Source organism: Balaenoptera physalus, assembly GCF_965194825.1.
Source record: "Balaenoptera physalus genome assembly, chromosome: 3".
In the NCBI taxonomy this organism is placed as follows: Eukaryota; Metazoa; Chordata; class Mammalia; order Artiodactyla; family Balaenopteridae; genus Balaenoptera; species Balaenoptera physalus.
In genome coordinates this window covers 131,419,037-131,435,054 of record NC_138890.1, presented here as the reverse complement: position 1 = coordinate 131,435,054, position 16,018 = coordinate 131,419,037, and the positions used below count along the sequence as shown (strand labels likewise).

Here is a 16,018-nt window from a genome sequence, read left to right as displayed (position 1 = left end):
GGCAAGGGTGTGTGCTGGACCCCAGGAGCGCCCGAGTGCCTGTCTTTTGAAACTACAGGAAATGCACAAAAGAAAGAAAAGAGTTCAGCGGGAGCCAGCACTCCCCCGTCTTTGCTTGTTTCCCTTCCTCCCCTCCTCCCCCCTCCCCCCAAGCACCGGCTTTTAATTTTCAAAAGCACTGCAATTGCTTGGTGTGGTTTCAAGAGCTGGGGTGCCATTCTCCCTGATGATGACTCTGCTGACGTCAATGGCATTCTTATCGTGCCTAGTGCGACATCAGAAACCGGCCCTCAGAGGCGCCTCTTATTCACCGAGTCTGGGCTCTTGGTAAAACGTGGAATGGATTTCTGCAATGAAAGGGACTCACTCCTCTTTCCTGGCAAGCGCTCAGCCAGACATCCTCTTCTTCTGGATGGCAGCTTGCCACTTAAGGCTGTTCCTTAGTGGTCTCCCCTGCAAGGACCCCAAAGGGGAGGAGAGGACTAAGTGGATTACAGGGCCTTCTCTGTGTCCCAGCTTTCAGAGACCTGCCCGTGTGTGTGTGTGTGTGTGTGTGTGTGTGTGTGTGTGTGTGTGTGTGTGCGCGCGCGCGTGCGTGTGTGTGTACCTCCACCTAGGCAAGACTGGTTGACCTACTTCTGATTATTCTTTAGGTTTTGCTAAAGCCTTTGATGATTCCCCCTATAACGTGCCATGGACAAGACCCGCCGGTTAAGTGCACCTAGCTTACTCTCTAGGTCAGAACTTGAGCCCAGGTCCAAAAAGCAAGCCCATTTTCACTTCTCCAGGTTGCAGCAAGCACTCCTCTCCTCTTTTTATTATAAGGAAAACATTAGGAGGTTGAGCAGAGAGGGGAAGGAATCACAGTTGAACAACAACAGTAATAGCAATAATAATAGCTGAGTGTGAAAAAAGCATCATTGAGAATTTAACATTTTCCTCTGACTACTCCTGACTTAAAAGAGGCCTGATCTCAAAGGCTGATGTTATAAGGTAGCCTAGATGCTAAAAATCATCACTCATTTCCCACTCAGAAGTTTGGGGGAAGATGTTATGATGACAATGAAACTTTCATTTGCAGTGGAGTTAATTATGGTCCAAATGTACCCCCAGACATTTTGGAAATGTCTCCAGTTCAAATCTAGATGTTCAAAGACTCAAGGTCATTTAACATGATGACAGAATGGTACACATCTAGGCAGGTTTCATCTTCCCAATCTTTGACAGGGACAAATCAAAACGGTCTTGGTGTCCAAATAACAATGGTTCCTCTTGAAGATTACTGAGCCACGCATAATAAACTTATTAGGAGCGACTGTACTGGAAAGAAGCCATTTAGCAACATATGAAATGCACAATCATTAATTCCAACTAGAACTATTTAGAATCACAAAGTTAAAGGGCACCTGTTTACATCTGGTTTAACCCTTCCAGCTTCATGTGGGGAAACTAGGCTCAGAGGTGGTTCATGATTTATTCATAGTCACACAACTATTAAGTGTCAGGACTGATAAACTCAAACTATCCCACGCAAAATGGTACGTTCTTTCTACTACAACACTGGGCTCTTGATTATTTAAAAGCCCAAACCCATTTGCCTAGGACCTTCCCATTTTTCATACAAACTTGAAGAATAATTCTGAATTTCTTTATTAAAGTGTGTTTTCAGGAATTTTTGGATGAATAGAGTTCTATGAAATTTCTTTTTTGTTTTCAGGAAGTTCCACAACTAGTGACAAGATTATTTATTATTATTTTTTTTTTTGCCACACCCTGAGGCATGTGGGATCTTATTTCCCTGCCTGGGATCAGGATCGAACACGTGCCCCCTGCAGTGGAAGTGTGGAGTCCCAACCACTGAACTTGCCAGGGAAGTCCCATGACAAGATTATTAAATAGAATGGAACAAAATAATATATCCATGAAATTCAGGTGGTTTTTAAAAAAGTAATGATAGAGTCTGGGAAGAAAGAGCAAAGATTTATCTGGGTTCCAAATATGTGAGCCCCCTGCACCCGGCCATCATTCTGCCTCATTTACTACCTAACTTCCAGCCATCTGATTGTAATGTTGTAATCCTAATGTAATTCATTCGTTCCCTGATTCAAGCCATTGGATTACTGTTTCCTCACTTCTACATAAGATCTTTAGAGACCCCTTCTTCATGCCGCCCCTCCTCCCAGCACTCTCCATATTAGTTTTGCCTTCTCCACAGAGAACTTTGACTACTTTTTTAAGTCACCTTTTGGCACTTTCTTTTTGACAGATATGTATCACATTCTGGTCCAGAATGAAGGAGAAGAGATGAGACAGAGTTGAAAGACGATGGCTTCTGAGTCAGACACACCTGAATTGGAAGTCTGGCTTAACCACTTGCTACTATAAAAATTTAGGGCATGTCTTAACCTGTCTGAGCCTCAGTTTCCTTATCTGTAAAATAGGAATAATAATTCCTACCTTACAGGGTTACTGAAAGGCTTAGAGATGATGTTTACTAAGCTCCTGTCACAATGCCTAGCACATAAGAGAAACTTCATTAAAGGATAATGATACAAACGATGATCAAAAAAATAAATTGGGAGAATCATAAAATTGGTAAGGACTAATAAAGTAGCACAAACAGTAGACAGAGGACAGAGAGTATTTTCCCCCTTGTGACCAGAGTTAGAGCTGAGAAGTACCACTAAAACTAGAAGGGTATATTCCTTTAAAGAATTCTTCTAGTGAAAAACAAATTATCCGAACCAAATATATGAGCATAGTCTCACATGATAAGTTTCTATAAAATGCATTTTGCACTGAGCGTTTAATTGCAATTGAATGTCAAGTAGCTACAAAATCTAATTGTGTTCTTAAAAATTCTTCAAGGATTATTTTGAAACTGGTCTGTGAGAGAGACTTTAAAGGTAAGTGCTTAGGGGCTGAGACACTTTCTGGTTCTCCTCTCTCTGAGACAAACTGCCAGTACTCATCTAGGCAATAAGTTAGCTTTGTGTACACCGAGATAAGAAGCCTAAGTAATCCCTTAAACTTAAAGGCAAACCCACAGGAAAAGCGCAAGGGCTTTGGGAAGCCTAGCTGTCCATTTGTAAGCTAAGTCACAGCTTCCCATAAAGCCTATTTTCACTGTATACCATGTTACTGCAAAACTTAGTTCATTTCATTAACATCAAAATGTATCAAAATTTAAATGCTTTCTCTTTGGAGAAATCAATAATCTAATATAAAACGATAATAGCATTTAACTCAGAAACAAATTACAGCCACGCCTGTATAAGGTGACTCACCTAAATTTCATAAGCAAAACCGGAGTGATCTGAGTAAATTCTAGGTTGGATGTGAATCAAGGAAACTTAGATGTCAAAAGACCTGTGTGTGATTCAGAAAAGGGTGTCCATCTTGGTGAGTTAGCCCTGAATCAATCAATTCTGCCTGGGGGACTAGAGAAAAAGCACTCTCCTTTCTAAACGAATCCTTAGGTCTTACCCACCAACCTAATAAAAGTTTTGTACCCAATCGATATTTTAGCCAACTGTGAATGTTTGATATTGCTTCCACTTCACTCAAGCAAATGGAAAGGGTTTAGTCACCTCTAACTACTCCAAACTAATAAGTTAAAATGTAAATTTGATCATGTTCTTCCCTCCCCTAAAACCCTTCACTAGAGACGCTCCATCCATCTAGCCATGCTCCCAGCGGGCAGGCCTGTATAAACCTGAGGAAAGAGAGTCACTTTCTAATTCATTCATCCAAGGGGATGGCCCTTTTGTAATCTATCTGCCTACAGATGGTGCCTTTTAAAAATACACAAAATATGACTTAAATATACAAAAGGCACAGGGGCAGTCCTGTCAGGGACAGTTTAATGCTGATGTGACTATATACTCTCACAGCAATTTGTATTGATATTTTGCCTTCAAGTATTTGTCATGTATTTTTAAAATTTTTTTTGTACCCTACTAGACTGTAAGGTAGGAATTGTGACTATATAGGTCGCCTACATATCCCCAAATCCTATTATAGTGCCTGATATACAAGTAGTTGGTCTATAAAAATTTGTCATATAAAGTTGGGTTGTTATGTCATGTTCAATAGTTGCTATATTTCTCACTAGAAGTTATTTTTGAGAGGATATGAAATAATTCCATACCCTCGTGAATGACTTTATCATGGTCATACCCAAACATTATGGGCATTTGGTGAAATGATTAAAACAAAAAGTAAGGTCAAAGTGACATAGTTACACACACACACGCACGCACGCACACATACATTAATGAAAGGTTTCAAAAGTCCCCTTTTGGGGAATGACTGCTCTTTTTGTCCTTTCCTAGTTTTTGATATTACATATATGTGGGATGTAGGATATAAATATCCTCATATAAAATCATGGTTCTCATGTATGGCAGTTGTTCTGTTGAAAATAGCTTTATTTGGCTAAAAAAAGAGTTGATGAGTTGATAATCCTATACTGGACCTCTTAATTTTTTATTTTGAAATTCCAAAGTCTGGGAACCATTGACTTAGCAGAATTTTCCCATCGGAACACAGATGAGGATTTTTGTGATGCACGTCTTTGTTTCTAATTGTGCGTGGCTCCAGCTTACAATCCTTCCTTCTTCTACTTCCCTATCCTTATATGTTGACTTTTCTGATGCTCCCTACAACCATACTATTTCCTAACTTTATTATTTTCAATGTGCAATTCTGTATAATGATTGTCCCCACTTTAGGCCTTCCAAATCTATTACATAGTTTATTTCACTTTAAGAGAAGTTATTTAAAAATTCCAATTATATACCTTATAAAGATGGGTCTGATACACTCACCCACAGTCCACTGGAATAATTAAAGGTATAACCTTTAAAGGTAAGGTAGACTAAGTTTTCTTTACATACATTAGACCTCCTAATAATGTGCCAAGGGTTAGGGATCAAAATTGAGCCAGGATAGTGATTTGTCTCAGATTTCGAGGCAAACACGTGGGAGACTGAACACAAGCCACATTCCTCACTTACTCTAGCATTCACTAGAAATATACGTAGCCTTCACTAGAAATCTAATTCCAAATGTGCCATTTGGAAAGCACTGACCTAAATGACCTTTACATGATTCAATGTACATGTAAGTTGAAACTGAGAATACTACAACTCAAAACTATTCAGATGACCTTATTCAATGGAATAAGATTTCAAATTTTATATTTCAGCTATAGCTTTTAAAAACAGGTAATAGAGCAAAGCATACAATAATGAACAAATGAAGATAACACTAGCCTTATCCTCTCTTTTAAAAAAGTTCCTATTGCTATTCCTGTTACATATACAGCATGGGACCTCACGGCATTTACTGGCATGTTGATGTGATTAACATTTCCATTTGATTGTGGGAAGTGGCATTGGTTTTTAGCTCTGCTTTGGAGTTAATACCTGATTTCAAGATGATATATTAGAAATGTCCTTGTGAGTCAAACCCCACGAGCTGGAAAAATGATCATGTTGTTACACATGTTCAGCCTGATTTAACAAAATTTGACAATTTCACTGTTCTAGTGAAGGGAGATCTTCCTATTGCAGCAGGAATTTCTTTATTCCTTTGGCTGAAATTAGCATCGTGATCAGTCTATGTCCAAGAACACATTGGCATCAAACATTCTGCCCATCACTGTTTTTCCATTCTCGTATTACTTGGAGAATTGGAAAATTCACCTGCAAAATTTACCTCTTTCTCTCTTTCTCTGTCTCTCTCTCACACAATCTATTATGATCTTGCCATGTCCATGAAACACAAAAAGAAAAAGGTGAAGATTCTGATAGCATGAAGCAGAAGAGAATGCCCCGCCTCACTGTGACTCATAGCTAGAATTCATACTTCTCTAGTAGGAATAGTAAAATGGTTACTCATTCTATGGTGTAGGAGATCAGCAGCTTTAGAATTAGAAAGACTTGGGTTCAAATTCCAGCTCTGCCCCTTCCTAGCTATGTGAACACAGACAAGTTACTTAACTGCTTTCGGTCTCAGTTTTCTCATCTGTAAAATAGATTTCATAGAGTTGTGGAAGTTCAGGAAGATAATTTACTTGAAGCATTTAGCACAACACCTGATACAAATGAGGCACTCAGACAACAGGAGATACAGCACTAAACTACAGTGCACTATATCAGGAGAGCAGAGAAGCTTAATTTAATAAACCTCTGGTCTGATCCATTCTAATTCTGACAGTAAACTGTAGGTAAGTGTACTGGGCCCCCTTTATGGCCTTCCCAGGTTAGCTCTCCCCAACTGACCCCTTGGGCACAGGCTACTTTCCCAGCTTCCTGACTGGGGCAGTCCCAGTAAGGTCTTGGCCATCACTGCAACTGCCTCATCTTTTCTGCTTCCCCATCCTTTTTCTGGAGGACCTGGCCTGAGCAACGGTCTCTGACTTGACAGGAACCATCTGGCTCCACGTAAGACATGTGGAACCTGTGGCTTCCCCAGGGACTTCTGGAGGGTCCAGGGAGTCAAGCTCCTGTAGAGCAAACTGACCAATGAGAGACAAAAGATGTTTGGGCAGAAAATCTGCTCACCCCTCTTCCCCCAAGTGGAAATGAGGTTCTATACAACCTCATAAGCAATATTTTTTGTAACTTAGCAACTAGCTGTGGCATTTCTTGTAAAGATGTGACAAACTTGGTAACACATTACTTTGTATTTACTTCTCTTCTCCCCTCCTGCTATTCCCTTCAACCCCACTCTGTTCTTGCTTCCTTGAGATACATGACTCTCCCTCTCCCATAAAACGTTAGCATGTAAGCTATCTCTAAGAGAATCTGGGGTAAGACTGAGGTTTAGGAAAAACAAGGCAACTGCAGTACAAGAATGAGAGAGAGAAAATTCATAATTCATCAATTCACCAATTCAACTTATCTATAATTCCTTGGATTCCCTCAACAGTAGAAGCTCTTAAGGCCACATTCCCACCTTATTAACAGAGAATAACTGATCCAGTCAGTAGAACAAGAGGATTTTGAGGACAACCCATCATTCCTTTTCTTCCATAGAGTCTAGTTTAACTTATAAACCAAGATAAGATGTTTGGAATCACTTAATGCTGTCTTGCAGGAGAGAGAGAGAGAGAGAAGGAGAGAGATATTGAGAGATTTTTCTCTTTGAAAAGCCATGTTCCTTTGTATTTAACTAAAATGTAACAGGATGTTAAAATGCAACTCTGGCATTTTTCTTTCCTTCAGAAATATGCCCGCATTTTATAGAGTAAGCTATATATTGAGGTTCCACAAAAAATGAAATGCAATTTTCACATTAAACATAGATTCTAACGGCTGGCATTTCTCCTAGTGCTGGCACATAATTATCCATAATTGCAGTTTTTCCAACAGGGGACCCACAGTGGTCAGTCTGATTCATGCCACACTGTATGACCCTTTCACATAGTGACAATGGTCTTCAACTCCAGTGCCCATGGCTGCCATCTTCCTTCAACTTACATGGAGCACTTTTCCTCTCATGCTTCATGACATCAAATATATGAGCTTTAGCTTGTTATTCAGTCTTCTTTCATCCTCATTTTCTGTATTTTTTACGACTGTTTTTCACATAGGCACATTTGCTGAGTTGGCGCCTCACAGGTGGTTTGGTCTGTGGCATATTTTAAGAGCTATGAAACCATGGGCTCAGCTATTGGGTTGCAATGAGTTACATAATGCATGTGCAGTTCAGTGCACTAACAAGAGGATTTTCCTAAGACCCCAAATGACCCAGGCAACTGACGCACAGAAGGGACTGCACCTCATTAAACATCCCCTGACCAGGATGCACTTATCCTGAAGGACATGACCTTACTTTGAAGGATGGTGGTCTGTGGAGAACAGATCTGGTAATCATCTAACTACACTAAAGCACATTTATTTCTGTTGCTATTTGGTTCATTTTATATTGGTTTGGTTTGTTTTCTGTTCTTAGCAATCAGGCCATTTTATGAGTACTTTGGCGGGCAGTAGGAATAGTTGTTTTCTCTAGGAAATTTCTAATCTTTCAAAGACAGCAGAGATGTTATAGGCATTATAAATTCAATTAAATGTGGTCCCTGGTCCCAGGATGATGGTTAGAACCCTTTTTCTTTTTCTTGCCACTCCATTTAATTTACTTGGAACCAAGGAAAGAAGTGTGAAACTCCAGCAATATTAAGATAAGTTGAAATTCTGGGCCAGGAAGTATAACCCTCTCTGGTCTGGGATCATTTTCCAGAAAGGCTTGTCATTGGTATAGGAGGATAAAGTCCGTCCAAGTTTTATTTATCTCATTATTCTGATAGTTCATTCATTCTTTCAACACATATAATATCGTCTGTGTGCCAGGCACTGTGACACATGTGACAGGGATGACATGTCGAGCAAGATCCCTGCCCTATGACGACCCACCGTAACACCCTGTTGAAATAGAGGTTTTAGCATTCATTTTCCAAGTCTCTGTGTACCAAAGGATGAATAAGAAGAAGCAAATAACATCAATTTATTCACAGATTGTTTTTATCCATTCATTCAAGAAACATTTACTGGGGACTTCCCTGGTGGCGCAGTGGTTAAGAACCCTCCTGCCAGTGCAGGGGACACGGGTTCGAGCCCTGGTCGGGCAAGATCCCACATGCCGTGGAGCAACTAAGCCCGTGCGCCACAACTACTGAGCCTGCGCTCTAGAGCCCTCAAGCCACAACTACTGAGCCCGTGTGCCACAACTACTGAAGCCCGCGTGCCTAGCGCCCGTGCTCCGCAACAAGAGAAGCCACCGCAATGAGAAGCCCGTGCACCACAATGAAGAGTGGCCCCCGCTCGCCACAACTAGAGAATGCCAGCACGCAGCAATGAAGACCCAACGCAGACAAAAAAAAAAAAAAAAAATTTACGAAAGGTCTACCATGTAATAGATGTCACACCAAGTGCCAGGAAACAAGGACAAAAAATACTGAGGCATCTAGAGATCATATGAAAAAATGACTCTGGCTACAGAAATATTTTAAAAGCCTAAATGGTAAAGAGCACCCCAAACAAAGTTGAATTAGAATAAAGAAAACAAAATGTTTGCATACAAGGCTCATTTTCTTAACAAACATTAACATGTTGATAAAAAAATATATACAAAACTCCCAAAAGGATAACTGTTTTAAAGAATCTTTTACATTCATTTTAAAAAGTGGGAAAAAGGTGACCAATAAACATACGAAAATGTGACCAACCTCATTTATGATTAAATTAGATTGGCAAAATATTCTGTTTGCGAATCCCAGAGTCAGTGGGCGTGGGAATACAACAGTATCTTATGCTGATCATGGGATTCTAACTTGAAGTAGTCTTTTTGGAAGACAGCCTGGCAATGTCCATGAAATTTTTAGATGCCATTTCACTGCTAAACACTTATTCAATGAACATATAAAAGGACACAAAAATGTTCAGGTAGAAGGAAGCTCGCAGTGTTATTTGTAGTAGTAAAAAACTGGAAATGATCTACAGGTCTATCAATAGCATTAAATGGATTATTGCACATACATAGGGAAATACCATGTGTCAGGTAATAAGATGTAGATCATTATTTATATAAACACATACAGAAGAGCCCAAAGATATACTGTTACATTAAAAAGAGCATGGTGCAGAATAGTATGTGTAGTACTCTCTGGAAGGATATGCAAGAAACTAGTAACACTTTACTCTAGACCGTCATGACCCATCAATTAGAATTGGTACAAGGGACACCTATATGCTTTCCTGCTCTCTCACGTGATAACGTTTACTGTAAGTGGGCTCTCTCTGAAGGATGTGCTGGTCCAAGATCTTTGAAGATCTGCATACAGCTTGAATCAGGAAGAAATGAAGATCAATACATGTTTTCAAAGGAATGAGGACTTAAAGAGGGCCGAGAGAGAGACAGAGGGAGAGAAGCATAGTAACAAAGGGTAGGTAGGGGAATCGACTCATCCCAATTTGCCCAGGACTTTCCTAGTTTTAGTCCTGAATGTCCCACATGCCGGAAGCTCTTCAGTCCCAGGCCATGTGGAACTGCTGGTCTCCCTAGCCAACCCTGGAGTTACTACAGAGACTTATGCATTTACTGAAGGCATAGGAGAAGCTGACATACTTTCTTTCCTGCCCACATTCCAGCTTCCCTGTACCTCTACCTATATGTCAAAGGGTCCACACAATTTTCCCTATCCCAGAATTCCACCTCTATCCTTTGGTGCAAGGATTTCGAGTTTGCTTTGGTGATGTCACCTTTGGGATTAGGATCTAAAACTGGGGGTTTCCTGGAGTTTGTATACAGCTTTCCAGCAAAAAAGAAGCTATTGTGAAAGAACTGGGAGGGAAGGAATTTGGATCTGAGGGGGAAAAAAAGTTATTTGTAGGTCTGGGAATAATAAAGCCAAAGAGGTTTTCAAGGTGACAAAAAACTTCATGGTATGGATGGGAAGGGATAAACCCATATTCATCAGAAAAAGTGAACTGATATCTATGAAATTAAGTGAAATAAAAATGGGGGGCATCTTAGGGGCACACTCTCCAAACAAAACACACCAACCCTTAGGAACCACTGGAGGTAATTAACAATGTAGATGCTTCTTCTGACACTGTCTATATGACCCAGGACACTCTGGAGGGAGTAACTAACAGCAGAAGACTTAAATTATCCCAGTGGCAGGTGCCGTGGTGTGTGCACGCGATCGCCCTCATCAACCCTAACAAGGTTTAAGGAGAAGTCCCTGGGGAATCTCATTGTTTACAGTGTCCATGGCAAGAGGGAAGCCAAACACTGGGGACACATGTTACTTCCCTTTGGTCCCTGAAAGCGGGTAATGTTTCCGATTTGGGAACAAGAGCATCAGAAGCATAGCTATTCAGTGCATGTGTTTCTCATGACGATGTTGGTATTCCTCTCGTGTATGTCCCGTCCCCGCAGTAACCATTTACTGAAGGAAAGCTGAAGCCCTTTCAGCTTGGTTGCATTTTCTAAGATTTCCTACAGAAAGAAATCCTCACTGTGATTTACAAGCTATCTAGTCTCCGGCCTTCAACACTTTTGCCCTTTAGTGGGTGGGCGTGTTGCTTTTTGCATTGATACCTCAGCAGCCTCTGCCACTTCTTCAAAGCCATGCAATCCTTTAACTAATATTTGCTAGGGGGTGGGCGCTGGAATTTCACAGATGAGGAAGACACAGATTTCAGTCCCAGGAGGTAATGGTACATGAGGGAAAAAAGACAAGACAACTAATACTAGGACATTGTAAGATGAAAGAGGTGTGTGCTTGATTTTATGGACATATAGAAGAGGAAAGCTTAAACTCAGGAAGAAGTCAGAAATCGCCATTTTAAGGGGCAAGGAGGGACCCTCCAGTTTCTGTAAGAGATGAGGGTGGGGAAGACTTCCAAGGGTGGCAGAACAGTATAAGCAGAAGCTACAGAGGTGTGGGAGAGCAGAGTTTGATCAGGAAACTACAAACTGTGGACTGGAATCCAGGGGGCCACAGGATGGAAGGCAGGAACTTGAACTGGTTTAAGTGAGAGCAGACAGTGAGGGGAAGGGGGAAGAAAGGGCACTCATTAACTGAGACTTCATTTTGTACCAGACTTTTTATATTTGGTATCTCGTGTGATTATTCCAATAACCTCCTAACAACGTCTGTTACTCCATCATGCAGATGAGGAAACAGAAGATGAGAAAGGTTATACACCTGGGCTGACCCACAATTTGAGGTCAGGTGTATCTAATACCAAAGCCCCTGGTCATTTTATTACAGGACACTGAAAGGTAAAGAAGCCTAAGCTTTCCCCTGAAGGCACTGAGGGCTCTGACGGATATCAGCAGGAGAGAGATATGATTAGAACTGCATTTCAGAAAAAAATTACTCCGACAGTTACATTCAGGAGGGGGAACTGAAGCCAGGGAAAACTGGGAGGGAGCTTTCCCAGGAGGACAGAGAAACATTTTTTTTTCTTTCTTTCTTTCTTTTTTTTTTTTTTGCAACAAAGGTCAGCATCTCGTGGCTCGTACAGAAAAGTTGAGGATTTCTTAGGACTTGATTTGTCATTCTTGCATTTATGTTTAGAAACATGCAAGTGTGAAATGTAAGTTACAAAACTGATGAAGTTGGATCCTGTACACTCTGGTCCATCTTGGAGGGGAGTGGGGTTGGGGGAGGGGCTAGAGGGCTAAATAATGATAAATTTCCAAAATTGAGAAACACAAAATGCATACAGATACAGTCCCATATAGATGGCCAGGCTGGCAGAAGACATCCATTCTTCTTAAGGGCAACAGCTGGAGACATTGGAAAAAGATGAAGCAGTTGCAACTTGCCCTGATGTAATTAATGCCAAGGGTTATTATCCTCCTGTTAAGTGATCCTACTACTTTAGAAGTTTGAGGTGATGGCTGGCCTAAGAGCTTTCTTTAGCAGTATGTCTCAGTGTAGCTATAAATTTCTGTCAAGTCATGTCCTGCAAATTAGGTCTAGTTAAAGAGCTCAGGAATAGGAGAGGGGATCTACACTCAGGGCTGGCAAAGTTAATTTACTTCTTGATTTAAAAATTTGACAGCATTATAATGCCTCTTTGGATTGGAAATATATCTTTTTCAGATATACATTCATTTTGCACAAATGAAGGAGGTAAACCAAAAATCAGAGTGTTGTTCTTAAAGACTGCTTTGCACAAATGAAGGAGGTAAACCAAAGATCAGAGTGTTGTTCTTAAAGACTGCTGTGTCATAAGCTCTAGTCCAGAAGGCTAGAAATTGTTTTTGAAAGAATTAGAAAAACATTTTTCAGTGAAAATTTTGTGGCTTGATCTTGTTCAGAAATACATGTTCTGTTGTATACATATAAGATGTACACAGACCTCTGTACTTTATAGTAGGTAAAAGTGTTTGCACCAGAGGGTCAAGATTTTGAGATGGCAAGCAAATATTCTTATCATCAAGATACGGTTACAGGAACTAAAGAAGTAGTAATATTCCTTGACGTGATTCTGTCATAAAAGTTTAAAACCTTTACCAGATTTACATCTCAGAGTCAAGGAGATAGTCATTCTTTGAAGGTTGCAAAAGTCTGGCTAGATTCAGGAATCATCAGTGTTCCTTTGAATGGAAACTTTGTTCCTTTGAAGGTAAAAATTATACCTATGCATACGTATTCTACTTGTAAAATCAGAAAGAATCCTCCATCTATAAAGTATAAGTAGTTTATACATACTGTAAGTGGATATTTTACTTGTGTGGCAGAAAGAAAGTTCCAGAGGTTTCAGGATCTACAGGTAGTAAAAAAATGCAATATAACTGGTAAAATGGCAACCAGTCTGGTGATCTTTAAATGCCTAATAAAAAACATTTCCTACAAACACTGTTACTTGAAAACTCACAATTAGATAATCATTTCTTTGTACCTACAAAATAGAAATATCCCTCAAAGTAAATTATACCACAGTCTAAATAATCCTTCAGTTCCTTTTCTTCAGCTAACCTACTTGCCCAAATGATTCTGACAGCAATTTTCAGGAAGTTCACACCTAAAACCATCTTTAAAAAGTAGTTTCGGCTACACCTGTAATTCACTGATGAGGCCCGGAGAGGTAAAACAATTTTTTCAAGGTCACAAAGCCATAATCTGTCATCAACAAAATCAAGACTATGGTCAACTTCAGGATCTTGTTTTTGGATGTTTTGTTGGTCCTGGGGCAGTTTCTGAGGGCCCTGTCCTGGAAAGTAAATGAGGTAAAGAGGCAACCAGGTGGGGCTGGTGGCCCCTGGCCGCACTTCATCTCAAGCAGGTCTGCTGTGTTACACAGAGTTATATACCGGGCTTCTTTCTGAATAACATTGATTTGAAGGAAGACATCTTCTGCTAAATGAAATTTTTAAATGAGTACATGCAGGACCTTGCTGATAGATTGGGCATGTGGAAGAGAAGATGTCCCGACATCTGTGGGCACTCTACATGTTCCAGAAGGCCAGAACTCTGTCTTACTCATCTTGGATTTTTTCCCCAGAATCTAACCTGGTGTCTTGGGGCCTCATTGTTATAGGGTCTAGAGGTTCTTGTAGTTATACCTCCAGGGGATCCCTTCTGACCTCAGATGATTTTCTAATTATCTCCTTGTTTTCTTCCACAGACCCATGGGATGTGGTTAGCTAGTGTCTCTTAAGGCCAGCCCTGACTTTTTTGTGACACACCTACTTTCAAGTTAGGGACACAATCTCCTAAACTGGACCCACCCTTTTGTTTCTGCACAAGCCTTGAAACTCATGTGACTGACTGACTGAATATTGGGTTGATAATAACTGCAGGGAAAGAGATAAGAGGTAGCAAATGTAACAATGATGAAATGACAAGGTCATAGCATTCTTGATATGTTAGGAAGGTAAATGAGTTCAACCTCATTTTCCACTAGTCTTCTTAGAAATTTTTGTGATTGCTTTCTCTCTTCTTTTGTTTACTATTTTATTCCTGAGCTACATTTCATCTTTTCCTACCTATAAGGAGAGTCTAAATTTAGTTTTCTTTCTCCCAACCTCCAAGCTCTCCAACCTCACTTTCCTTCCTCTTTCAATTCTAATTGCAAATTAGGTCAAGAAGGCTTAACAGTCCCAGACATTATGTAGTATTTCCATCTCAAAGCAAACTCCAGGTTGTACTCTTCAAATTTAAAGTCCTTTTCACACTTTTATTGTGGGGGGGGGAGGGGGGAGGCGGATAGCTGACCTCAGGCAATTAGTGACTAAATGACTTGTTTTCTTGCTAAGTTTTGCCTAAAGGTGGGCCCTTTATACAAGCACACAAAGGGTAGAAACCACACCAATTAGTGGCTCTCAAGCTGGGTGGGGGTCTGAGAAAAGTTTTCTATTAACACTTCTTTTCTAATGTATATTTTCACTTCAATAAGTATCTTTAAAAATTATGCTTCTCCCATCACGAAGACCAAAATCTCTTTCCCAGAGATCATTGCAATTAAAAGATCTTCCATAGAATAAGACTTTTTAAAGTTAGTGTCTCCATTTTTCAGAAATCTTTCCTGAAGGTATTTGCTTGGGGAATATGAAAGAAATTTTCCCCACTAAAATGGGATTTAATAACGATTATAAAGAATGATCTGTAAGTAATGGATTATTTGGGGGTTACATGGGAATAGAAAGTAGGATTGGGAAACATGTCCTAAAATTTATATTCATAAAAAAACTTAGTGCCTAAAGAGGCACTAAGTTACTTTTCCTTCCCTTTCTTTTCCCTCACCCCTTCCTTTCTTCCCCCTCCCACCCTCTCTCTTTTTCTCCATCCCTCATCCTTCCTAGAACCCGTAAATGCTCAGTTATCTCCAAACATTTATCCAAATTCAAACTCCAGTCAATTTGATTTGCTTTTACAGTAAGGGTAAAAGGGTTCCACTTTGAAGAAAACTAAATTTAAATGTCACCATCAATAAATCAACTAAAGAATCAAGGAGATTTATAGCATGGGCAGAGAAATTGATTTAGCATAGGGATTAAGAGGTTATTGAGTCAGCCAGATGCAGTCTGGACTCCAGCTCCACCATGTATGTCCTTGAGAGAGTTAAACTACACATCCTCCTACGAACAATGGGGATAACACTATCCATCTCCAAGTGTAATTGTGAAGATTAAATGATAATGTGTTCATAAAAAGCTCAGATATGCCTGGAACATAGTAAGTACTCAATAAATATAATTAACATAGTGTTAACATTATAATATCTTATACTATTCATATCATTGCAAAGTAATAAAGCAAAGGACACGCTAGTATTCTACCTAATTATGCAAATGCGTATGCAATAATTTAATTCATGTGTTTCTACTGTGTTTTACAATTATCTCACTCAAGTGAGATAATTTTGTAAAAACTATTGGATGCTCCTGCCAAGTTAGATCTTAGTATCAATAATGAATTGGGAGCAGAAGCAAGAAGAACTACAATCCTGCAGCCTGTGGAACAAAAACCACATTCACAGAAAGATAGACA

General features: G+C 39.9%; 1 protein-coding gene across 21 annotated transcripts in view; it reads right to left on the bottom strand.

Annotated features, from left to right (window-relative positions):
- The window catches only part of PDE4D (phosphodiesterase 4D), a 1,115,543-nt gene that overhangs the window by 134,745 nt on the left and 964,780 nt on the right, over positions 1–16,018 (bottom strand). The window contains exon 7 of one of the 21 annotated variants that reach the window (XM_082457171.1): positions 1,070–7,093. The exons of 19 other annotated variants lie outside the window; for them this stretch is intronic. In XM_082457171.1, coding sequence (XP_082313297.1) covers positions 7,047–7,093 — 47 coding nt within the window. In that variant the 3' untranslated portion in view covers positions 1,070–7,046. Of the gene's footprint in view, positions 1–1,069; positions 7,094–13,155; positions 13,293–16,018 lie in introns of those variants that run through there. One more of the 21 variants, XM_082457173.1, reaches the window with a different exon arrangement.